General features: G+C 43.0%; 1 protein-coding gene across 15 annotated transcripts; it reads right to left on the bottom strand.

The window, feature by feature from the left end:
• Window positions 1–1,843: 1,843 nt before the first annotated feature.
• On the bottom strand, window positions 1,844–22,399 carry LOC119484144 (target of Nesh-SH3-like). Of its 15 annotated transcripts, XM_037762675.1 has the most exons (25): window positions 21,359–22,399; window positions 21,178–21,328; window positions 16,164–16,343; window positions 13,740–13,808; window positions 13,511–13,643; window positions 12,822–13,003; window positions 12,602–12,654; window positions 12,232–12,271; window positions 11,837–11,911; window positions 11,702–11,758; window positions 10,743–10,937; window positions 10,453–10,530; window positions 9,945–10,091; window positions 8,177–8,242; window positions 7,543–7,623; window positions 6,558–6,623; window positions 6,348–6,473; window positions 6,115–6,204; window positions 5,249–5,458; window positions 5,061–5,166; window positions 4,820–4,899; window positions 4,507–4,536; window positions 4,269–4,427; window positions 4,059–4,181; window positions 1,844–3,429 (listed from the first exon to the last, which is right to left on the bottom strand). In XM_037762675.1, exons 2-25 carry the CDS (start codon window positions 21,266–21,268, stop codon window positions 3,314–3,316), a joined length of 2,553 nt encoding a protein of 850 aa, XP_037618603.1. In that variant the 5' UTR covers window positions 21,269–21,328; window positions 21,359–22,399; the 3' UTR covers window positions 1,844–3,313. The 15 variants fall into 15 exon arrangements, with proteins under 15 accessions (XP_037618603.1, XP_037618602.1, XP_037618606.1 ...); XM_037762674.1 differs by having other exon boundaries at window positions 21,178–22,399; XM_037762678.1 differs by lacking the exons at window positions 21,178–21,328; window positions 21,359–22,399 and adding an exon at window positions 20,683–20,732.
• Window positions 22,400–26,569: the final 4,170 nt, after the last annotated feature.

Genomic DNA, 26,569 nt, shown 5'->3' with positions numbered 1-26,569 from the left:
TGAAGACTAGAGGACTAGTAGTATTAGTACATGAAGACTAGACGACTAGTAGTATTAGTACATGGAGACTAGAGGACTAGTAGTATTAGTACATAAGTACAACAGGACTAGTAGTATTAGTACATGAAGACTAGAGGACTAGTAGTATTAGTACATAAGGACAACAGGACTAGTAGTATTAGTACATGAAGACTAGAGGACTAGTAGTATTAGTACATAAGGACTACAGGACTAGTAGTATTAGTACATGAAGACTAGAGGACTAGTAGTATTAGTACATGAAGACTAGAGGACTAGTAGTATTAGTACATGAAGACTACAGGACTAGTAGTATTAGTACATGAAGACTAGAGGACTAGTAGTATTAGTACATAAGGACAACAGGACTAGTAGTATTAGTACATGAAGACTAGAGGACTAGTAGTATTAGTACATGAAGACTAGAGGACTAGTAGTATTAGTACATGCAGACTACAGGACTAGTAGTATTAGTACATGAAGACTAGAGGACTAGTAGTATTAGTACATAAGGACAACAGGACTAGTAGTATTAGTACATGAAGACTAGAGGACTAGTAGTATTAGTACATGCAGACTACAGGACTAGTAGTATTAGTACATGAAGACTAGAGGACTAGTAGTATTAGTACATGCAGACTACAGGACTAGTAGTATTAGTACATGCAGACTACAGGACTAGTAGTATTAGTACATGAAGACTAGAGGACTAGTAGTATTAGTACATGAAGACTAGAGGACTAGTAGTATTAGTACATGAAGACTAGACGACTAGTAGTATTAGTACATGGAGACTAGAGGACTAGTAGTATTAGTACATAAGGACAACAGGACTAGTAGTATTAGTACATGAAGACTAGAGGACTAGTAGTATTAGTACATGCAGACTACAGGACTAGTAGTATTAGTACATGAAGACTAGAGGACTAGTAGTATTAGTACATAAGGACAACAGGACTAGTAGTATTAGTACATGAAGACTAGAGGACTAGTAGTATTAGTACATGCAGACTACAGGACTAGTAGTATTAGTACATGAAGACTAGAGGACTAGTAGTATTAGTACATAAGGACTACAGGACTAGTAGTATTAGTACATGCAGACTAGAGGATCTACCTGTTGGTCCCTCGTGCAGCTCCTCAACACACCTGCTGTGACTGCTGATGGGGAGTGACGTCATGCACCGTCAGGTGTGGAAGATGCACCTGAAAACAAACCGGAAGAGAACCGTTAAGTTGAACAGAACAGGTGCTGATGAACTCTCCGGTAACTCTCCGGTTTAACGCTTCACTGCCTGGCAGTCAGCTCACTTCTCTAAAACCCTTCATTTCCCGGCAGAGTGCCGCGAACGGTCAAAACTCTCTTTTCTCTTCTTCATAACTCATTAAAATGTGAACACACAGACATGAAACTCACTAACATCATCCAGCGTGACCTCCTCTTCATCATGACATCACTATCTCTCATGTTCATCCACATTAACGTCCGTAAATCCACTTAGAAATCAGAGAAAAGACCTGCTGCAGAACTCGCCTGAGAATCCTCGTGTTTCTCGGTTCTCTCCGGTTCTCCGTTAATCCGGTGACAGCTGTCGGTTCATTCATGAGTTCACTGCAGACCAGAGCTGATCACACATCATTCGGCTCAGAGAATATTTCACTAAATGTAAATGAATATAGAATAAAAACCAGTTGTAGCTCTGCAGCTAACTCACTAACAACTGCTTTTAAATTCCGGGTACGCGGCCTACTGAGCATGCGCAGTAGTGTTTCTCCAGCTGGCCCACAGACTTCACATTGGAGGATCAATAAAGACATTTCCTTTAAAAAAACGAATCAAAACTTCTTTATTGTTGAGAATCAATATGCAGAAAAACACCAACAGCATCATGTTAACAAACATTCATGTTCTTTACAGATGTTTTATAACAACGTATGAATACAGCTGAACGTTACAGGAAACAGCATCCAGAGGAAACACCCTGCAGCGACACCCCGCCACAATAAAGCCTTACCGGCGTGGTCGGTCTGGTGGCAGGACGGGAAATTAACGGCAGACAAAGACGATCGTTAGAGCCAATTATATAGAAAGATGTACTGTTGTACCGGGTCTGGACCGGGTCTGCACCGGGTCTGAACCAGGTCTGGACCGGTTCTGGATGATATCAGGACTGTATGGTATAAAGGTTGTACCGGTCTGGACGGTATCAAGACCGTATGGTATAAAGGTTGTACCGGGTCTGCACCGGGTCTGGACCGGATCTGGATGACATCAGGACTGTATGGTATAAAGGTTGTACCGGTCTGGACGGTATCAGGACCGTATGGTATAAAGGTTGTACCGGTCTGGACGGTATCAGGACCGTATGGTATAAAGGTTGTACCGGTCTGGACGGTATCAGGACCGTATGGTATAAAGGTTGTACCGGTCTGGACGGTATCAGGACCGTATGGTATAAAGGTTGTACCGGTCTGGACGGTATCAGGACCGTATGATATAAAGGTTGTACCGGTCTGGACGGTATCAGGACCGTATGGTATAAAGGTTGTACCGGTCTGGACAGTATCAGGACCGTATGGTATAAAGGTTGTACCGGGTCTGGACGGTATCAGGACTGTGCGGTATAAATTTATTTTCTTTGAGCTTTGCCGCACCGTTAGCTTCCCGCCCCGCTGCGCATGATTAGGGTGAGGCAAGAATCCCCGGCAGTTATGGTTAGGGTGAGGCAGAAGTTCATCACACATAGCACATATTCTCCACATCCAGCAGAACTTCTACAGGTCGGCTTGTTTACGGTGCTTCATAGCCGCCGGTAGAGGACTGGTTTTACTGGTTTTACCGGTCAGCTGCTGGTAATGAATGTCAATCAGGACGGCGTCTACTTTTTAAACCTTTTGCTCGACTTGCAAATAAACAGAAATGAGCTGAAAACAAACAAAACGAAAGACCTTTTGATAAATAAGTTATGAAAATAGTATTCCAGGGAGCCAGCTTCCCATTATCTCACACAAAATAAAATATATCTAGCATGTACCCCCCCACACCGCCGAGAGCACCGAACCTCCACCGATCCTCCTCCTCTTCCACCAGTCGGTTGCTTGATAAATAGTAAAGATGAGGCATGTTTGCTATATTTAGAGATGCTCTCTCGGTACTGATTCCCTGACGAGTATGTCCTGTACATGTTTCTACAGCTCTGGGTTACAGGAGGTCCAGAAGATCTTCTGCTGCTGTCGCCGTCCCAGCCTGGGCGACGGTTCCTCTTCTGGGTTCTCAGAGAACGACTCAGTCTGTTCACCATTTCCCGGGGATGGGCGTCCCACACTCGTACCATGAGACGTAGTTGATGTGGGAGTGTCCTCCTATCTGTCCGAAGTGGACCGGCTCCTGACGCACGGCCCTGAAGAAACCTGGACCCGGGACAACAAGATGTAAACCGTGAGAAAGACTTTCTATCAGACTGGTTATAAGTTGTTTTACCGGGTCTGGACGGTATAAGGACTCTATGAAATAAAGGTTTTACCGGGTCTGGACGGTATCAGGACTCTATGAAATAAAGGTTTTACCGGGTCTGGACGGTATAAGGACTCTATGAAATAAAGGTTTTACCGGGTCTGGACGGTATAAGGACTCTATGAAATAAAGGTTTTACCGGGTCTGGACGGTATCAGGACTCTATGAAATAAAGGTTTTACCGGGTCTGGACGGTATAAGGACTCTATGAAATAAAGGTTTTACCGGGTCTGGACGGTATAAGGACTCTATGAAATAAAGGTTTTACCGGGTCTGGACGGTATCAGGACTCTATGAAATAAAGGTTTTACCGGGTCTGGACGGTATAAGGACTCTATGAAATAAAGGTTTTACCGGGTCTGGACGGTATCAGGACTCTATGAAATAAAGGTTTTACCGGGTCTGGACGGTATAAGGACTCTATGAAATAAAGGTTTTACCGGGTCTGGACGGTATAAGGACTCTATGAAATAAAGGTTTTACCGGGTCTGGACGGTATCAGGACTCTATGAAATAAAGGTTTTACCGGGTCTGGGCGGGAGCTGGTCTGCTCGGAGCTGTCGGCCCGTTCTTCCATCCAGGAACGAATCGACGAACTGACAGTGATCCTCACCGAAGCCGGTCTGATCTCCGATGTTGTGGAATTTACCTGCAAGGTGAAACAACCAGAGACGGGTCAGAACCGGGCTCAGGTAAACTCCTACATGAGGTGGGACCGCCGGTAAACGCCACTCACCGTTGAGCGAGTCGCTCAGGTAGATCTTGTACCGGAGCGAGTTGCACAGCTGGACCCCGACGAACTTGCGGTACCAGGTTCTCTTCACGTACTGTTTTCCGTGACAGTCCGAGTACGAGTCCGTCTTAAAGGGGAACTGAGTCCAGATGGCGTCTTTACCTGCAGAGATTATTGATTGATCAGCAGAATGTATTGATCACCATAATGCACCGATGACACTGTGGTTATTTGATCGTACCTGAGACATTCTCGCTCACTCGAGGATCCGCTGATGAAGGAAGCAAAGACAGTTTTAACATCCTGGAAACAACTTGGTTAAAAAATAATAATTAAAGCTACAAGCAGCAATGAACGGGTTCTACCGGGTCTGGATGGTACCAAGACCGTACGGAATAAAGGTTCTACCGGGTCTGGACGGTATCAAGACCGTACGGAATAAAGGTTCTACCGGGTCTGGACCGGGTCTGGATGGTATCAGGGTCACCATCGGGCTAAATAACTAAAGGGCGCTCGGAGGGCGCAGACAAACAGACATGCGAGTGATCCTGTACCGGACTCTGTGTTGAAGGACACCGGGTCACTGGGAGGACCTTCACCCAGCTCGTTCTTCGGCTTCACCTTAAACTCGTAACTGTCAACAAACAGAGAAACAAAAAGTAATTCTACTGGAATCTAGAATATGGTCTTTAATTATTTTATAGCAGCTTTAAAACAGAAGAAGAAAACTACTAACGCCGAGTTTCTGTAGAAAGTAGCTGAAACAGTTTTATTTTGTTTCTGAATCAAGCATACCTGCTCTCCGGTTTGAGGTTCTCCACCGTGGTGTGAGTCTGGTTGGTGGTCAGGACGGAAACCTGCTCGCCATCGGGTCCCTTAGTGGTGGAGATGACCTCGTACTCTGAAGAGAGGACAAGAAAGTCCGGATCAACAGAGTCCTCAGGTACTACTCTACTAATCTTAAACAGCTCGTGTCTTTGTACCGGTGGTGTCGTTGTCGGTTTTCTCCCAGTCCAGGATGATGAAGGACGGGCATCCCTCCACCGTCACCACGGTGAGGTTGGAGGGAGGAGTCTTGGGCGGAGCCGTCACGTTCGCCCCGCCGGGTTCATCCTCAGGGAAGTAGTTGAGGGAGGAGGTGATGGAGCAAGGCTCATCTGGTTTCTTGCCTATTTGGTAGATGACGTGAGGCGCTGAGGGAGGAAGAGGGGAGCGATTAGTCAGCTGGAGCGAGGCACCAACACTGGTGCAGGGTGCAGGGTGCAGGGTTCAGGGTGCAGGGTGCAGGGTGCAGGGTGCAGGGTTCAGGGTGCAGGGTGCAGGGTGCAGGGTGCAGGGTGCAGGGTGCAGGGTGCAGGGTGCAGGGTTCAGGGTTCAGGGTGTAGGGTGCAGGGTTCAGGGTGCAGGGTGCAGGGTTCAGAGTGCAGGGATCAGGGATCAGGGCGCAGGGTTCAGGGTGCAGGATTCAGGGTTCAGGGTTCAGGGTGCAGGGTTCAGGGTGCAGGGTTCAGGGTGTAGGGTGCAGGGTTCAGGGAACAGGGTTCAGGGTGCAAGGTGCAGGGTGCAGGGTGCAGGGTTCAGGGTGCAGGGTGCAAGGTGCAGGGTTCAGGGTGCAGGGTGCAGGGTTCAGGGTGCAGGGTGCAGGGTTCAGGGTGCAGGGTGCAGGGTTCAGGGTGCAGGGTTCAGGGATCAGGGATCAGGGATCAGGGTGCAGGGTGCAGGGTGCAGGGTGCAGGGTGCAGGGTTCAGGGAACAGGGTTCAGGGTGCAGGGTTCAGGGATCAGGGATCAGGATTTAGGGTGCAGGGTGCAGGGTTCAGTTGTTCTTGGTGCAGTTGTGTATAACTCACCCACATAACGTGTCTTGCCCAAGGCGTCGACTTCAGAAGCCGGCTTTGGTTTGAACAGGTCCGAGTCCTCCCAGGTTTCCTGCCGACTGGCTGAAGAAAGAAATATAAACAGATTTTAGAAGATAAATTCTGACTTTGCTGCCAAAAGATCACAACTGAATGCTTCACAGGTTGCCGTGTCTCTGGAGGACTAAAGTAAATGTTAGCTGCGATGCTAACGTGAATCTTCCTACCGGTTGTTGTCGGCGCTCCGGTCGTGGTCTGTTTCCGGTCCAGTTTGGTGGGCTTGGCGGTTGCTAGCAGGACTTTGGGTTTCAGGATCGGCAGCTTGTCCGTCTGCTTGAAGTTGTTCAGCTTGTCTGATGGAAAACACGTAAATAAAAAACGTTAAAAGAAACACAGGAGTATCCAGATATCGTCGGTTACCCGTCGACTCGTCTTACCGGTTTCTCCGGGTTTCCCCACGAGGTTTGGTTTCTTGTTGAGCGGTAGGGATCGGACCGGTGATCCTGAAAACAGTAATATCAACCATGATCTTCAGCTGCAGAGGTTGTTTATAATCTATGATCTATAATCTATAATCTATAATCTATAATCTACTATATGATGAATCCATGAGGGTATAATTAATAAAATAATAATACAACTTTAACTCTGGCTTTACTTCCTGTTTTCTGATCTGCTCTTTTCTTCCCACATGAAGCTGAAAACATGAACAGTCCTGAACAGTCCCGTGTAATTCCTCGAGGTCGTTTCTGTTTTTCTAAAATCCGCCAAAGACTGAAGTCCAGAACCTGCAGCCAATTACCCCCCCCCCCCCCGCCCGGTTCAAGGAGAAGCCGACATTCTTCACAATCAGCGTCTCGAGTCGCGTCCAAAACTAAATGGAATAACAGCGAAGCCAGAAACATGACAGATGATGAAGTCCTGAAACGTTTCAGCTCGAAACATGAAACAATAAAGACTCAATCAGCTCCGTGTAAATATGGATGAAGACGCCAGACGGCCTGTAGAGCTTCTATTCTACTCTATTCTATTCTATTCTACTAACATGGAACCGTCATTATATTCTGCTGATTACAGCTCCAGACTGAACCACGTAAATCCTGGGATGATCTTCTCTTTTCACACACAAACAATAAAAAGCAAACATTCTGCTCACTGCACGCCATGCTGTCTGCTAGCGGTGACGGTTAAATAAACATGTCTGAAGCTCGCCGCGCTCACGACGCTCGCAGTCATGCAGGAAGCAGCGGCATTCAGGCGGTCCGATCCAGGCGGCAGGTTCAGATTACAAACTTCTACTTTGTGAGGTGCTCATAAAGTAACTGACGGCCTCTGGACACGACCAAACCATGCAGCGTCGGCGGCGTGGAGCAACTGAAGCGCCAGGCGTCACGGCGGGAGGCGAGATTCATGCCTTTTTACCATAAAACTGCTCGTCAACGGTGGAACCAGAACGGACAAAATCGTCAGACTTCTTCTGGTTCTCCGGCAAAGAGTTGTTCACTGCAGCAGGAGACGAACCGCCGTTAAAACTTTATTCTACCAGAAACCTTCAGTTCATCTGAGGTTAAAACTTCTACCAGAAACCTTCAGTTCATCTGGATCTCTGCAACTACTGCAGAACAGGAAGTGTCTAAAACCAATTTTTTAGGTTTTAGGACTCGTTCCTGTGGCGCTCTATCACGGGAAAGTTTAAGGGGAACACGAGAGAGAACTAATAACTGACTAAATGTGTTTGTTTCCTCAGTCCAGCATGCAAAGAGCCCCAGCAGGTCTCAACCACAACCCCCCCCACCACCAACCACCACATGAACACACAGGGACATCATGTTATGTAACCAACTCAAATAATCATGCTGCAGCTCCGACTTCCTTCTTGATTATTTGAGTCTTTGCCAGCTGCTGAAAACCTGCAGAAGCCAGAGAGACGAGACGAGACATGGACGGACAGACCAACGGATGGACGGTGAAGTATTAATGGATGGAGACAAGAAACACCAGCTTTAGGTAGAGGTGAAGGGGTTAATGATGAAACACAGATCGAGGTCTTGTTTACCCAGTCGAGGTCTGGACCATAAGGCTGGTCTAGGAGGGGAAAGGCCCCGGTGTGGCTGTCCGTTCACTGTGGGGACAAAACCGAGCGTTACGAAGAGAAAAGAAACCAGAACCGACACCAGAACAACCGGACGAGTCCTCAGGGAACACTTACAGACGTTGTGTTCATCAGTTTGGTTTTGGTCCTCAGTTTGCCGCCCAAATTAAACTCTAATTCAATGTTCCTACTCAAATGTAAACTGAAGGAATGAGTCTGGTTTAAACCAGACTCGTCTGGTTGTTGAGCCGTGAGGTTCATTCAGCAGGTCGGAGGTCACCGACACAAAGAGTTGAAAATAGACGAGTATCAGTGTAAAGACTAAAGTTCAACCTGTCGGGATTCTCCTTCCTTTGAAATGAAAACAACATTGTAAAGCGTCAAATACAGAACCAGGATACAATAAAAACCAGAGTCAGCAGCTGGACCTGAACGTCTACCAGGCAGCCGCAACCTGAACGTCTACCAGGCAGCCGCAACCTGAAGAACTGACCAGTCAACGTTCGACCAATCAGGTTTCATCTGAAACCACCAGTGAGATATCTGCAGATATCTGCTGCATTCATTATCTGGGAGGACACCTGAGAACCTGGAGTAAACCCACGCTAACCTGCATGTCTTTAGACTGTGGGAGGAAACCTGAGAACCCGGAGTAAACCCGCGCTAACCTGCATGTCTTTAGACTGTGGGAGGAAACCTGAGAACCCGGAGTAAACCCGCGCTAACCTGCATGTCTTTGGACTGTGGGAGGGAACCTGAGAACCTGGAGTAAACCCACACTAACCTGCATGTCTTTAGATTGTGGGAGGAAACCTGAGAACCTGGAGTAAACCCACACTAACCTGCATGTCTTTAGACTGTGGGAGGAAACCTGAGAACCTGGAGTAAACCCACGCTAACCTGCATGTCTTTAGATTGTGGGAGGAAACCTGAGAAACTGGAGTAAACCCACACTAACCTGCATGTCTTTAGACTGTGGGAGGACACCTGAGAACCTGGAGTAAACTCACGCTAACCTGCATGTCTTTAGACTGTGGGAGGACACCTGAGAACCTGGAGTAAACTCACGCTAACCTGCATGTCTTTAGACTGTGGGAGGAAACCGGAGAACCTGGAGTAAACCCACGCTAACCTGCATGTCTTTAGATTGTGGGAGGAAACCTGAGAACCTGGAGTAAACCCACGCTAACCTGCATGTCTTTAGATTGTAGGAGGAAACCTGAGAACCTGGAATAAACTCACGCTAACCTGCATGTCTTTGGACTGTGGGAGGAAACCGGAGAACCGGAGTAAACCCACGCTAACCTGCATGTCTTTAGACTGTGGGAGGAAACCTGAGAACCCGGCGTAAACCCACACTAACCTGCATGTCTTTAGACTGTGGGAGGAAACCGGAGAACCCGGAGTAAACCCACACTAACCTGCATGTCTTTAGACTGTGGGAGGAAACCGGAGAACCCGGAGTAAACCCACACTAACCTGCATGTCTTTAGATTGTGGGAGGAAACCTGAGAACCTGGAGTAAACCCACGCTAACCTGCATGTCTTTAAACTGTGGGAGGAAACCTGAGAACCCGGAGTAAACTCATGATAATGATAATTAATTGACGGACCTGTAAAATGAAGAGTTATCGAGCACAAACTAGTAATTTGACGGCTTTTCCTCCGGACACTTCTGTAAAGAGAGTAAATGTAAAACAGTGAAAGCAGAAAGCGGTCCGAGGAGGATTACCCCGGAGGATCCCGGCGGTCGGGGACGAGGCACCGGGTCTAGAGGAGGAGGGGGGAAAGAGGGAGTTTCTGGATGAAGGCCTCGTGGATCTGGCGACCGCGGTCGCTGACGGGTCATAGAGTTGAGGAGACGGATTTCTGCTCTGACCTAAAAGACCAAAACAGTTTTTTGTTAATATCCGATCTTTATGAAGGTGGCAGTGAAGCGAGCGAGCAGCAGCGCCGAGCGGTGATGTTAGTGATGATGGTTTTACTAATAACGTGATGATGATGATGATGATGGAGTCGCGGTAGCGCTCACAATCTCTGGAAACGACAGTCATTTAAGCTGCTGGTGGGTTTCAATGAGGCAACCATGACTGTGAGATTGTGCGCCGCATGCAGACGTCGGATGGTGGGTGAGCAGCCATCCCTGTGGACAAAGACAGCATCTGGAAGCTCGAAGGAAACAAGATGTCTGCAGATCAACAGCGAGAGCGAGAGGAAGCGTTTCATGAGGTCATTATTACCCCAGCTGTTAGCTTTGGCTCTCTCATTGGCCAGAGCCGACTTCAGCCGCGACGATCCGTCCTGTGATCGGCCGAAAGCTGTGAGGGAAAGAGAAGGTTCAACAAAGAGACGATCCACAACCTGTCGGACTGAAGTTCAACTGTCAGATCTGTGATTGTTCGACTGTTTGCAGATGACGCTGTGATGTTCACGGAGGTCAAACCACAAACTGATCGTCACGACTCAACCTCCGTTTTACTAAACGTGGCGATTATTTCACAACAAAGGGAAGTTGGTTGGTGTGAATTACCAGCAGGGTCATGAGGCTTCTCAGGTGCACCAGAAGGCGTCTTAGTAGTCCGCCCCTGAAGCGAGTCGCCATTGGAGGGTAATCTAAAGAGGGGCGTGGTGTCGGCGGGCGGGGCTTTGGTGGGCGGGAGTTGGGGGAGGAGAGGAAGTGGATCCGCTGGTCGGTCGGTGTCGTTTCTAACGGCGTTTCCTTCGTCTGGGGCGAGAGAGCAGAGAGGTACCGTGGTCATGGGAACTGATCGGTTGTCTGGATGGTTGATTATCTAGTAGAAACCCAGCTCTACTCCAAACAGAAGATCAGTCCCACGATCAGGTCCCTCAGAGAAATACAGAGAAGTCCAGAAGACGGTGTTCTTGTGACGAGACAGACAGGAAGTAGACGAGACAGACGGGAAGTAGACGAGACAGACGGGAAGTAGACGAGACAGACGGGAAGTAGACGAGACAAACAGGAAGTAGACGAGACAAACAGGAAGTAGACGAGACAAACAGGAAGTAGACGAGACGAGTTTGCAGAACGACTTGTGTTGTTTTTCCCCGGCGGGAAAATCCAACAATGTCTGTGTCTGAACTGATCGACATGCAGACTGAACATCAAGACTTCATAAAGACAGACACATGCACAGATATATATACATATATCTACATAGATATCTATATCTATGTAGATATAGATATCTATATAGATAGATAGATAGATAGATATATTTGAGGCTGAAAGAAGAAAAGCAGAAGAAGAAAATGTCTTCAGGATGTTGAAGCGCTGCTAGCAACGCGTCAAAGTAAACTTACTCGTACCTTCAGTGACATCACCTCCACGCCTCGCATCGACTTTCTGAACCGTGCTCAAGTCATGCTAACATGCTAACAGCTCCCCCCCCCCCCCCTCCCAGGTGCATCATGGGCTCAGCCAGAGACAGGAAGCTGGAGAATTAACAAAATAAAAGTCTTTCTTGTTACCGAGTGACACCGCGGAGCCGGCCGGCGGGAACGTTTCCTGGCGGCTCTCGGGCGGCGCTGCAGGAAGTGACATGTTTACAGGAAATGAATGTCAAAATAAAAGCGGTGAAAGTGGAAACAGGAAGTGATAATCACCGAAGGAAGTGCGAGGAGCTCCGGGGAACGCCGAGTGTTTGAGCAGAGGAGGAAGTCGAGTCCTGTTGTGAAGAGCTGCAACACAGAAACACCACAGGAAGTCAAACTATAAATATAAACTCCATATATACGTATACTGTATATATATATATATATATACCGTAGATATATATATATAGAGAGCGGTGTATTGATCCTAAGAACAGAGGGAGGGTTGACAGCGTTCCAGTGAGCTGTATTGTGTTTGTAACCAGTCTGAACATGAAAGCTGTTTTAACGACGTGTGAACTGATTTAATTAAACGGATTCCTCCGACAACGTGAAGCAGAAACAACGAGACGCCGCCTCAACACGTAGATATGATATGATATTAAAGTATATAAAGCTGATCTCACCTGGACGAGGAGGGAACAGAACGTGAGGACCGAGAGGCTTCTGGAAAACATCACACATTCAAACACTTTAATAGAACTTCAGAGAACACTACAAGTCCCAGAATGCACTGCTGCCAACCAGACGGCTACATATACAACATCAGGTGATGGTGTTAGGGTTATCATATATAATATATAAAACATAAAATATAATATATAAAATATAAAACATAATATATAAAACATAAAATATATAATATATAAAATATAAAATATATAAAATTAAATATATAAAATATAAAACATAATATATAATATATAATATATAATATATAAAATATAATATATAATATATAGTGACAGGTTATATAGAGTAATAATAAGTAGGTACCAGCGTCTTGGTGAGAGGATTCCGCAGCTTGAACGGTTTCTGACTGTTTTTATCTGAGAAACACAGAAAACGTTGATGAAGATCAGAGAAGCAGCAGAAAGCTCTAACGCTATGCCTATATATACGTATATATCTATACGTATAGATATATACGTATAGATGCGTATATATACGTATCTATATATAGGTATATATGAAACCAAGACGGCGTCCTCCTTACTGGCCATGTTGGTGTTGTGGATGGTGGGTTTGCTCCAGATGCCGCTGCGGTCGTCCTTGTTGGAGCGGACGCCGAACTCGTACGGCGTGTTGGGCTTCAGGTTGTCGACCACGGTGTCGCTGGTCGGGCAGGTCTGATAGATCCACTTCCTGTTCCTCTCCCTGTAGCGGATGGTGTAGAACCTGAGGACAACGTCAAGGTTAGAGTTAGAGGAGGAAGAGGAAGTAGGTCTGATAGATCCACTTCTTATGACATCATAACATCTGAAGTTACGTGACAGAAGCGACGCCGTTAGCTTTAGGAAAAGGTCGCGTTTGGGTTCAAATAACATGACAGTGATCACTACTGTGACATCATCGGTGATCACTACTGTGACATCATCGGTGATCACTACTGTGACATCATCGGTGATCACTACTGTGACATCATCGGTGATCACTACGGTGACATCATCGGTGATCACTACTGTGACATCATCGGTGATCACTACTGTGACATCATCAGCGATTACTACGGTGACATCATCAGCGATCACTACGATGACATCATCAGTGATCACTACGGTGACATCATCAGCGATCACTACGGTGACATCATCAGCGATCACTACGGTGACATCATCAGCGATCACTACGGTGACATCATCAGCGATCACTATGGTGACATCATCAGCAGCGTTGGGCGCTCACCCGTCCTCCAGACACTCGTTCATGATGTTGCCGGCGTACGGCGTCTTCAGGTCGTTCCCCCAGGACAGCAGCACCGCCGTCGGGCTGACGGAGCCAATCGCCAGGTGGAGCGGCGTCTCCAGGTTCACCTTCCCTGAGGAGGGACGGAGGAGGACGCAGTGAGGACGCAGTGAGACATCACGCTTCCTGTTTATCAACCACAACACAGGAAGTCAACGGCGTACCGTACCTGTGCAGTGCTTCTTCACGTCGTTCACCGGGATCGGCTGGACGACCACCAGGTACTTGGGCTCGGCGTCTGGAGGTCAAAGGTCAGAGAAAGACGTCAGACGTGGTTTTATATAGAATATTAAAACATAAAAATAGAATATTAAAACTTGACGGAGTGATTCCTCTGTTATTCATTAGATCTTTGTTTTCATTGTGATATCTGTGGTGTTAAGAGGAAGCTGATCTCTCTGTGGACCTGAGAGGTTCCTTCACCTCCTTGTTCTCTAACAGGTAGAAACATGCCCCCCCTCCCCCCTCCCCCAGCCCTGATGACCTCATCAATCACCTGTAAACATCTGTAAACATCTGGAAGCAGCGCAGAGCCGCTGTTTGTCTCAGATAATCCTGCATTCTTTCTCTCTCTGTCTTGTTGGGAGATTAATCATCTGCTTTTGTCCTGAAGGTTCAACAGTTTGGATTTGAATGAGTTCAAACACGACATCAAACAATAAACATGAACTCTCCTTGAGACGCGTTTCAGAACGGTTTGGTGCTCCTCCTCTCGTTACCTCGGAAGACTTTCTGATGAAGCTGAAGAGACTTTACCTCCAGACGCTGAGTCTAAACATCCATATTGCAGCTGGAGTTTGTTGGACAGATCAACAACAACTCAAACGTCTCCTGAATCTTTATGTTAATAATCGTGGTGCGTTCAAGTGCTTCTCTCTGATGCAGGACGTTTCTTAGATATCATATTATAATTATATTATTATAATAAAGCGTGTCCTTTTATTGAGTGTGAAGCAGCTGGATTTAAAGAGTGGGCGTCCTTGCTGAGCTGCTGATGGACGGATCTCTACGGAGGCTTTTAACCAGGAACGTAAACACTACGCCCCCCCCACACACACACACACACACACACACACACACACACACACTTTGATTGACAGGTGACCTCGGGACAGGAAAAGCAGCGACGAGAGACGAGAGATGGAAAAGTCTCCCAGTGGAGCTCCGAAAGTAAACTGTTTATACCTCTAATTTACCACAGACAGTAAACACCACGTCCACCAAACTCCAGCTAGAATACGGACGTTTAAACACCAACGTTCCTCCAACGTTCCTCCAACGTTCCTCCAACGTTCCTCCAATGTTCCTCAAATGTTCCTCCAATGTTCCTCCAACGTTCCTCCAATGTTCCTCCAACGTTCCTCCAATGTTCCTCCAATGTTCCTCCAGCGTTCCTCCAATGTTCCTCCAACGTTCCTCCAGCGTTCCTCCAATGTTCCTCCAATGTTCCTCCAACGTTCCTCCAATGTTCCTCCAATGTTCCACCAATATTCCTCCAATGTTCCCTCAATGTTCCTCCAATGTTCCTCCAACATTCCTCCAATGTTCCTCAAATGTTCCTCCAATGTTCCTCCAATGTTCCCTCAACGTTCCTCAAACGTTCCTCCAACGTTCCTCCAATGTTCCTCAAATGTTCCTCCAATGTTCCTCCAACGTTCCTCCAATGTTCCTCCAACGTTCCTCCAATGTTCCTCCAATGTTCCTCCAGCGTTCCTCCAAGGTTCCTCCAATGTTCCTCCAACGTTCCTCCAACGTTCCTCCAATGTTCCTCCAATGTTCCTCCAACGTTCCTCCAATGTTCCTCCAATGTTCCACCAAAATTCCTCCAATGTTCCTCCAACGTTCCTCCAATGTTCCTCCAACGTTCCTCCAACGTTCCTCCAATGTTCCTCCAACGTTCCTCCAACGTTCCTCCAACGTTCCTCTAACGGTCCTCCAATGTTCCTCCAACGTTCCACCACCTTCATCAGGACCAAGTGAAGCTCTCAGTCGATACCATTTAAAGAAAAGAAATATTAGGATAATGATAATGACCTGTAAATATTGATCTGTCCACCAAACTCCAGCCAGATGTTTGGGATGTTTTGACTCAACATCTGGACTAAAGTCTCTTCAGCTTCATCAGAAAGAATTAAAAGGTTTCCAGAAGAACGCCACCAAACACCAGCTAACATGTTGATGTTTTTAGAGCCCGTCTGAGACAGGAAACCAGCTGAACACCAGAACCTGTAAAACATCTGTTCTCAACATCTGGTGTTGTTATTGATGCTGCTCCTAACCTCTGACCTCTGACCCCCGACATGTTTCACACGTCTCCACCTGACTCCGGCTAAACTCTGAGGCGTTTTGACCTGAAGACTGAAGACGAAGTCAAAGTGTCTCCGAGTTCATCAGGACGAAGACGAACGAGACGTCTCACAGTTTTATAATTAAAACTATAGATCAGGCTGCTGAGAGGTACGGAGGCCCAGAGACGACACCAATAATGTACGGAGGCCCAGAGACAACACTAATAAACTACAACATGACTGTGAAACTTCTGAGACTTCCCGTCCCCTGTCCCCCGTCCCCGTCCCCTGTCCCCCCGTCTTACCCATCTCGGTCTCGTAGGGCCGTCCGTCCTCGGGCAGCTGGATGAACTGTCTGGAGAAGACACTGCTGCCGTAGCCCAGAATATAACCCTCCAGCTTCACATCCGGACTCGGACGGACAAACTTCATCACGATGGTGTCGCCGGTGGCGTTGATCCGGACCTTCATGTTCTGACGCCGCACTGAGGACCAGAAGAAGAAGAAGAAGAAGAAGAAGATGAAGAAGAAGAAGAAGAAGAAGAAGAATTATTGTCTTCTCAAGACCAGAACATCAGATATCAGATAATATCAGCCCATCGGAATATTTACAAGCTTTATTAGCAAATACTTGCTGCACATCTGGATCCAGATGTGCATCAGCGTATACGGAGTAGTAATACTGATAAAGGTGTTAAACGAGGCGACGTGTTCCTTTAACTGATGAATGAACCGACGTGTTTCTGCTGCTGAACGTCGTTGTTGTTTCAGCCGACTGACTCCGAGGCGCCTCGAGGTGCCGTGAAACAATCATCTGTAATTACACGTTGAGCTGCAGCGCCGCACCAGACTCCATTCATCTTTTACACGCTTTACAGGGATGTTTGTTCAGAGGATCAGTCGGACGAGTCCAGTCCTGCAGCTCATTCCTGCACACAGTATATAAAACCTCCAACTACTACTGAACAGTACACACAGAGTACACACTTTATACCACCACCCACCAGAGGACAAGAAATACCACAAAGAACCAACAAGAACTACATTAAGAATAAAAAACTAAGACTAAATACCATCAAAGTACTACAAGAAACTACCACAGACGCCCAAAGTTAGTACACAAAGTACCACAAACAACCATAGTGTAAAATAAAGTACAATAAAGTACCACAAACAACTATAGTGTACAATAAAGTACAATAAAGTACCACAAACAACCATAGTGTACAATAAAGTACAATAAAGTACAATAAAGCACCACAAACAACCATAGTGTACAATAAAGTACAATAAAGTACAATAAAGTACAATAAAGTATCACAAACAACCATAGTGTACAATAAAGTACAATAAAGTACAATAAAGTACAACAAACAACCATAGTGTACAATAAAGTACAATAAAGTACAATAAAGTACAATAAAGTATCACAAACAACCATAGTGTACAATAAAGTACAATAAAGTACAATAAAGTACAACAAACAACCATAGTGTACAATAAAGTACAATAAAGTACAATAAAGTATCACAAACAACCATAGTGTACAATAAAGTACAATAAAGTACAATAAAGTATCACAAACAACCATAGTGTACAATAAAGTACAATAAAGTACAATAAAGTACCACAAACAACCATAGTGTACAATAAAGTACAATAAAGTACAATAAAGCACCACAAACAACCATAGTGTACAATAAAGTACAATAAAGTACCACAAACAACCATAGTGTACAATAAAGTACAATAAAGTACAACAAACAACAGTAGTGTACAATAAAGTACACAAAGTATCACAAACAACTATAGTGTACAATAAAGTACAATAAAGTACCACAAACAACTATAGTGTACAATAAAGTACACAAAGTACCACAAACAACTATAGTGTACAATAAAGTACAATAAAGTACCACAAACAACCATAGTGTACAATAAAGTACCACAAACAACTATAGTGTACAATAAAGTACACAAAGTACCACAAACAACTATAGTGTACAATAAAGTACAATAAAGTACCACAAACAACTATAGTGTACAATAAAGTATAATAAAGTACCAGAAACAACCATAGTGTACAATAAAGTACAATAAAGTACCACAAACAACTATAGTGTACAATAAAGTACAATAAAGTACAATAAAGTACCAGAAACAACCATAGTGTACAATAAAGTACAATAAAGTACCACAAACAACCATAGTGTACAATAAAGTACAATAAAGTACAATAAAGTACCAGAAACAACCATAGTGTACAATAAAGTACAATAAAGTACCACAAACAACTATAGTGTACAATAAAGTACAATAAAGTACAATAAAGTACCAGAAACAACCATAGTGTACAATAAAGTACAATAAAGTACAATAAAGTACCACAAACAACCATAGTGTACAATAAAGTACAATAAAGTACAATAAAGTACCAGAAACAACCATAGTGTACAATAAAGTACAATAAAGTACCACAAACAACTATAGTGTACAATAAAGTACAATAAAGTACAATAAAGTACCAGAAACAACCATAGTGTACAATAAAGTACAATAAAGTACCAGAAACAACCATAGTGTACAATAAAGTACAATAAAGTACAATAAAGTACCAGAAACAACCATAGTGTACAATAAAGTACAATAAAGTACAATAAAGTACCACAAACAACCATAGTGTACAATAAAGTACAACAAAGTACCACAAACAACTATAGTGTACAATAAAGTGCAATAAAGTACAATAAACAACCATAGTGTGCAATAAAGTACAACAAACAACTATAGTGTACAATAAAGTACACTAAAGTACCACAAACAACCATAGTGTGCAATAAAGTACAATAAACAACTATAGTGTACAATAAAGTACAATAAAGTACCACAAACAACCATAGTGTACAATAAAGTACAACAAAGTACCACAAACAACTATAGTGTACAATAAAGTCCAATAAAGTACAATAAACAACTATAGTGTACAATAAAGTACAATAAAGTACCACAAACAACTATAGTGTACAATAAAGTACAATAAAGTACCACAAACAACCATAGTGTACAATAAAGTACCACAAACAACTATAGTGTACAATAAAGTACAATAAAGTACCACAAACAACTATAGTGTACAATAAAGTACCACAAACAACTATAGTGTACAATAAAGTACAATAAAGTACAACAAACAACTATAGTGTACAATAAAGTACAATAAAGTACCACAAACAACTATAGTGTACAATAAAGTGCAATAAAGTACAATAAACAACTATAGTGTACAATAAAGTACAATAAAGTACCACAAACAACCATAGTGTACAATAAAGTACCACAAACAACTATAGTGTACAATAAAGTACCACAAACAACTATAGTGTATAATAAAGTACAATAAAGTACAACAAACAACTATAGTGTACAATAAAGTACAATAAAGTACCACAAACAACTATAGTGTACAATAAAGTACAATAAAGTACCACAAACAACTATAGTGTACAATAAAGTACAATAAAGTACCACAAACAACTACAGTGTACAATAAAGTACAATAAAGTACCACAAACAACTATAGTGTACAATAAAGTACAATAAAGTACAACTAAGATGTTCATGTGTACGACGAAGACATCAGAGTACACAGTTAAGTATCATGAACTACTACAGGAGGTTATTGAAGTATTAATGAAATATGAATGAAGTATTAATGAAGTATTAATGAAGTATTAATGAAGTATGAATGAAGTATTATTGACGGATTAAACTGCAGACTTTAAAAATGAACAATAAACGAATGGAGTTTGGTTGAAGGTTAAATCAGGATTTATAAACGTGTCCTTCTGTTTGACTGTTAGTTTAGAACATTAATGAAATGTTTTGGTGACTCCTGAGCTTCCGTATAACTCTCTCTTTCTGTGTTGTTGTTGTTGGCGGTCCGCCGCCGCTGAGGTCATCGTCTCCTCGCCGCCTCCTCAGACCACCGCGGCGCTCTGCACGATCGTTCTATCGTCTTACAGAACTTCTTTAATCGTTCAATGAGGCGGAAACATCAGGTTATATCATCAAGTAGCACCCCCCCCAACCCCCTCCAGCCCCCCCACACACACACACCCCCCCACGCCTACGGCGAGCGTCACACCTGTCTGCATGACTCATCGCACCACGCCAAAATCACCTCAACGTGCAGCAAGAACGCACCAAAACTGCATTAAAAAAAAGTCCCGTTTTATCAGGTTTCTTCAGACAGACAGGTACGGAGGATCAAACACGCCAAAAATAATCCATTTTAATACAAAATCACCACAACCTGCAGAAAAAATGCACCAAAACTGCATCCAAAAGAAATCATGTTTCTGCAGCTTCAACATGCAACACGTCATTACAGACAGGTACGGAGGATCAAACACGTCAAAAATAGTCTATTCTAATACAAATGCACCTCAACGTGCAGCAAAAACGCACCAGAACTGCATTAAAAAAAAGTCACGTTTTATCACGTTTCTGCAGCTTCAACATGCAACACCTCATTACAGACAGGTACGGAGGATCAAACACGCCAAAAATAATCCATTTCAATACAAAATCACTACAACCTGCAGAAAAAATGCAGAAAAAATGCACCAAAACTCCAAAACTGCATGCAAAAAAAAATCAGGTTTCTGCCGTGTCAACCTGCAACACCTCATTACAGACAGGTACGGAGGATCAAACACGTCAAAAATAGTCCACTTTAATACTAAAGTATCTTCTCGTGATTGTTTTAGACAAAATCACCTGCAGATATAAAAAGTACATGAGAAGAAAAGTAAGAAGTTTTACCAGATACATTTATGATTCCAACATTTAACGAACTTCTCTACATCTCAGGACTGGTTTCAGTTTACTGCCGTAAAACACAGAACAAAAGATGCATTTAGTGACGTTTTATCACAACCAGAGTCCAGATGTCCCGTTGTCTTCCACACATTTACTATTATTATAATAATTATTATTAATATTGTGACTGACCTCTACTCCGGTAATTATTATCATTATTATTATTAATATTATTATTATTATTATTATTATAATTATTATTAATATTATTATTATTATTATTATTATAATTATTATTAATATTATTATTATTATTATTATTATAATTATTATTAATATTATTATTATTATTATTATTATTGTGACTGACCTCTGCTCTGGTGATTATTATTATTATTATTATTATTATTATTATTATTGTGACTGACCTCTGCTCTGGTGATTATTATTATTATTATTATTATTATTATTATTATTAATATTAATATTGTGACTGACCTCTGCTCCGGTGATGAGCCGGGACTCCGTTGAGTAGAGTCGTCCCTCCCAGCAGTAACAGGAGGACTCGGAGGAGAGCGACGTCCGCCATGACCTCTCAGAGCTCCAGGAGGATGAGGATGAAGAGGAGGATGATGATGAAGAGGAGGATGAGGAGGAGGAGGAGGATGATGAAGCGGAGGAGGATGATGAAGAGGAGGATGAGGATGAAGAGGAGCGACCAGAAGCTGGACAACTTCACTAAGCTCTCCTGCAGTCTTAGGACTTGTTCAGCTGGTGGATGTCCTCGCTGTGGAGGACGACCGGAGAGACGCCTCCATCTATAGGCTGGGGGGGGGCGTGGCCTGGACGACATCATCACCTTCCTCTCTACTGTACCCCCTCCTCCTCCTCTTCCTCCTCCTCCTGCTCCTCCTCTTCATCAGTGCTGTTTTCCAGAGGGGGTTCTGGCTGCTTGACAGCTGTTATAGTTCCTCCAGATGTTGCCAGCAGCAGCAGCTGAGGAGGAAACATGAAGAGAACAAGAACACTCTTTAATCACTACCAGTTACTACACTTTTAATGGGACAGTGAACACATCACGTTTTGTGTCTCTTTGTGGTTGTTTTGCGTCTCTTTGTAGTTGCTTTGCATTTCTGTGGTCGCTTTGCATCTTTGTGGTCGCCTTATGTCTCTTTGTGGTCGCTTTGTGTCTCTTTGTGGTCATTTTGTGTCTCTTTGTGGTCGCTTTGCATCTTTGTGTTCGCCTTGTAGTTGCTTTGCATCTTTGTGGTCGCCTTGTGTCTCTTTGTGGTCGCTTTGTGTCTCTTTGTGGTCATTTTGTGTCTCTTTGTGGTCGCTTGGTGGCTCTTTGTGGTCATTTTGTGGCTCTTTCTATTCATTTTGTGTCTCTTTGTGGTTGCTTGGTGTGTCTTTGTGGTCGCTTTGCATCTTAATGGTCAACTTGTAGTTGCTTTGCATCTTTGTGGTCACCTTGTGTCTCTTTGTGGCCGCTTTGCGTCTCTTTGTGGTCGCTTTGCGTCTCTTTGTGGTCGCCTTGTGTCTCTTTGTGGTCGCCTTGCGAATCTTTGTGGTCGCCTTGCGTGTCTTTGTGGTCGCCTTGCGTGTCTTTGTGGTCGCCTTGCGTGTCTTTGTGGTGGCTTTGTGTCTCTTTATGTTCGTTTTGTGTCTCTTTGTGGTCGCCTTGTGTCTCTTTGTGGTTGTTTTGCGTCTCTTTGTGGTCGCTTTGTGTCTCTTTGTGGTCGTTTTACGTCTCTTTGTGGTCGCTTTGTGTCTCTTTGTGGTCGTGTTGTGTCTCTTTGTGGTCACTTTGTCTCTTTGTGGTCGTTTTGTGTCTCTTTGTGGTCGCTTTGTGTCTCTTTGTGGTCGTATTGCGTCTCTTTGTGGTCGTTTTGTGTCTCTTTGTGGTTGCTTGGTGTGTCTTTGTGGTTGCTTGGTGTGTCTTTGTGGTCGCTTTGCATCTTAATGGTCAACTTGTAGTTACTTTGCATCTTTGTGGTCACCTTGTGTCTCTTTGTGGTCGCTTTGTGTCTCTGTGGTCACTTTGTGTCTCTTTGTGGTCGTTTTGCGTCTCTTTGTGGTCGCTTTGTCTCTTTGTGGTCACTTTGCGTCTCTTTGTGGTCGCTTTGTGTCTCTTTGTGGTCGTTTTGTGTCTCTTTGTGATCACTTTGTCTCTTTGTGGTCGTTTTGTCTCTTTGTGGTCGTTTTGTGTCTCTTTGTGGTCACTTTGTCTCTTTGTGGTCACTTTGTGTCTCTTTGTGGTCGTTTTGTGTCTCTTTGTGGTCGCTTTGTGTCTCTTTGTGGTCGTTTTGTGTCTCTTTGTGGTCGCTTTGTGTCTCTTTGTGGTCACTTTGTCTCTTTGTGGTCACTTTGTGTCTCTTTGTGGTCACTTTGTCTTTTTATGGTCACTTTGTGTCTCTTTGTGGTCGTTTTGTGTCTCTTTGTGGTCACTTTGTCTCTTTGTGGTCGTTTTGTGTCTCTTTGTGGTCGTTTTGTGTCTCTTTGTGGTCACTTTGTCTCTTTGTGGTCGCTTTGTGTCTCTTTGTGGTTGTGTTGTGTCTCTTTGTGGTCGCTTTGCATCTGTTCTTCCTCAGCTGGATGTGAACATCTGGTAGGACAGTTTAACCAGGTGATGACACCTGATGAGCGTCTGTCATCACTTCCTGTCAGCAGCGTTTCTTCCTCCTCCTCTTCCTCTTCTTCATCATCAGCTGTTGTTTGGCGTTGCTGCAGCTGCTTCCTGTCTCATGTGACGCCACGTGTTGGACGGACCTCCTCCAGAGTCCAGGTCCACAGTTTCCTTCAACATGTCATGTCAGTGGTTTTTGGCTCTGCGGCTGCTTTCCCAGCATGCACGTGTGAAGCCGGCAGATGTGTTGTGATGCGGGTGTGTGTGTGTTACTGAGGTTTCGGTCCACGTGCTCAGAGCAGCTCGTGAAACCGGAGCGTCCTCGCTGCTGCTGGAACACACACACGCACACACACACGCACACACACACACACACACACACACACACACACACACACACACACACACACACACGCACGCACGCACGCACGCACGCGCACGCACGCACGCACACACACACACGCACACACAGACACACGCACACACACACGTTCCTCTCTGTGTTCATTAACTGTGTTTCTGGCTCAACGCCTCGTCCTGTAAAACTGAACCCCCCCCCCCCACATCAGAGGGCTCGGACTAATTAAAGAAACATATGCTCCCACTGCGCTATGCTAACGAGGCTAACGAGGGTAACGAGGGTAACGAGCCAATCAGCAGCTCAACACAAAAACAAACATCTGGCGTCCAATTAAAGCTCAACGTTACTGGAAAACACATCTACCTATTATCATCAGGTCAACTTTAACAGAACCACTAGAACCAGAACCACTAGAACCACTAGAACCAGCAGAACCAGAACCACTAGAACCACTAGAACCACTAGAACCAGCAGAACCACCAGAACCAGAACCACTATAACCAGAACCACTGGAACCACTAGAACCAGAACCACTAGAACCATTAGAACCATTAGAACCACCAGAACCAGCAGAACCAGCAGAAAGAGTGAGCCCTTGTCAGCTGAGTGTGAACACAGTGAAACAAAGCAGCTGTTGTTAGAGAGCCAGCAGGCAGCAGCTCAACACACAGTCCTTCACAATAAAACACACAGCCCTTCACAATAAAAGCCTCCACTGAAGCTAAACTACCAGCGTCTGTCAGCTTTAATAATGAGACATGTTTAGAGGTTTAGAGACGAACCAGCGCCTCTTCTCTCAGCTGATTGGTCCAGCTGTGAACAGGAAGCTCTTAAACTAATCAAACGTCTGCCGGCGGCGGCGGCGTGGGTTCGGCGTGCCAGAGCCCCCCGGGGCCCCCCCGGGGCCACCTGCATCACATCACCGAGCCGGAGGAGGAAACCCAGCGGCGCTGACAGAACCTCCGTTATTCTGTCAGAGAACGGAGAAAAGAGAACAGAGAAGCCTTTGTCTGTTTGAAGCTGAACTATTATTACTATTATCACGATTATATCACTAATATAGCACTATTATATCACTAATATATCACTATTAGATCACTAATATATCACTAATATAGCACTATTATATCACTAATATAGCACTAATATAGCACTATTATATCACTAATATATCACTAATATAGCACTATTATAGCACTAATATAGCACTATTATATCACTAAGATATCACTATTATATCACTAATATATCACTATTATATCACTAATATAGCTCTAATATATCACTATTCTATCACATCACTAATATATCACTATTATATCACTAAGATATCACTACTATATCACTATTATATCACTAATATATCACTATTATATCACTAATATATCACTATTATATCACTAAGATATCACTAATATATCACTATTATATCAGTGATATATCACTATTATATCACTAATATATCACTAATATATCACTATTAGATCACTAATATATCACTAATATAGCACTATTATATCACTAATATAGCACTATTATATCACTAATATATCACTAATATAGCACTATTATATCACTAATATAGCACTAATATAGCACTATTATATCACTAATATATCACTAATATAGCACTATTATAGCACTAATATAGCACTAATATAGCACTATTATATCACTAAGATATCACTATTATATCACTAATATATCACTATTATATCACTAATATAGCTCTAATATATCACTAATATATCACTATTACATCACTAATATATCACTATTATATCACTAAGATATCACTATTATATCACTATTATATCACTAATATATCACTATTATATCACTAATAGATCACTATTATATCACTATCATATCACTAATATATCACTAATAGATCACTATTATATCACTATCATATCACTAATATATCACTATTATATCACTAATATATCACTATCATATCACTATTATATCACTAATATATCACTATCATATCACTAATATATCACTATTATATCACTAATAGATCACTATTATATCACTATTATAGCACTAATATATCACTATTATAGCACTAATATATCACTATTATAGCACTAATAGATCACTATTATATCACTATCATATCACTAATATATCACTATTATATCACTATCATATCACTAATATATCACTATTATATCACTAATAGATCACTAATATATCACTATCATACCACTAATATAGCACTAATATATCACTATTATAGCACTAATAGATCACTATTATATCACTATCATATCACTAATATATCACTATTATAGCACTAATATATCACTATTATATCACTAATAGATCACTAATATATCACTATTATATCACTATCATATGACTAATATATCACTATCATATCACCAATATATCACTATTATAGCACTAATATATCACTATTATATCACTAATAGATCACTAATATATCACTATTATATCACTAATATAGCACTAATATATCACTATTATAGCACTAATATATCACTATTATATCACTATTATATCACTAATATATCACTATTATATCACTAATATATCACTATTATATCACTATTATAGCACTAATAGATCACTAATATATCACTATTATATCACTAATATATCACTATTATAGCACTAATAGATCACTAATATATCACTATTATATCACTATCATATCACTATTATAGCACTAATATATCACTATTATATCACTATCATATCACTATCATAGCACTAATATATCACTATTATAGCACTATTATATCACTATCATATCACTAATATATCACTATTATATCACTATTATATCACTAATATATCACTATTATAGCACCAATATATCACTATTATATCACTATCATATCACTAATATATCACTATTATAGCGCTAATAT

This window comes from Sebastes umbrosus (assembly GCF_015220745.1).
Source record: "Sebastes umbrosus isolate fSebUmb1 chromosome 24 unlocalized genomic scaffold, fSebUmb1.pri SUPER_24_unloc_1, whole genome shotgun sequence".
NCBI classification, from domain to species: Eukaryota; Metazoa; Chordata; class Actinopteri; order Perciformes; family Sebastidae; genus Sebastes; species Sebastes umbrosus.
This window is presented reverse-complemented; position numbering and strand designations above follow the sequence as displayed.

Coding starts and splice junctions, on each gene's coding strand:
- LOC119484144 (XM_037762674.1), bottom strand. CDS start 21,268: ATGGCGGACGTCGCTCTCCTCCGAGTCCTCCTGTTACTGCTGGGAGGG. Junction 8,243..9,944: donor GACCGCCGGGATCCTCCGGG/GTAATCCTCCTC, acceptor TTGTCCCCACAG/TGAACGGACAGCCACACCGG. Junction 3,430..4,058: donor CCAGCTCCCGCCCAGACCCG/GTAAAACCTTTA, acceptor TCCCGGGTCCAG/GTTTCTTCAGGGCCGTGCGT.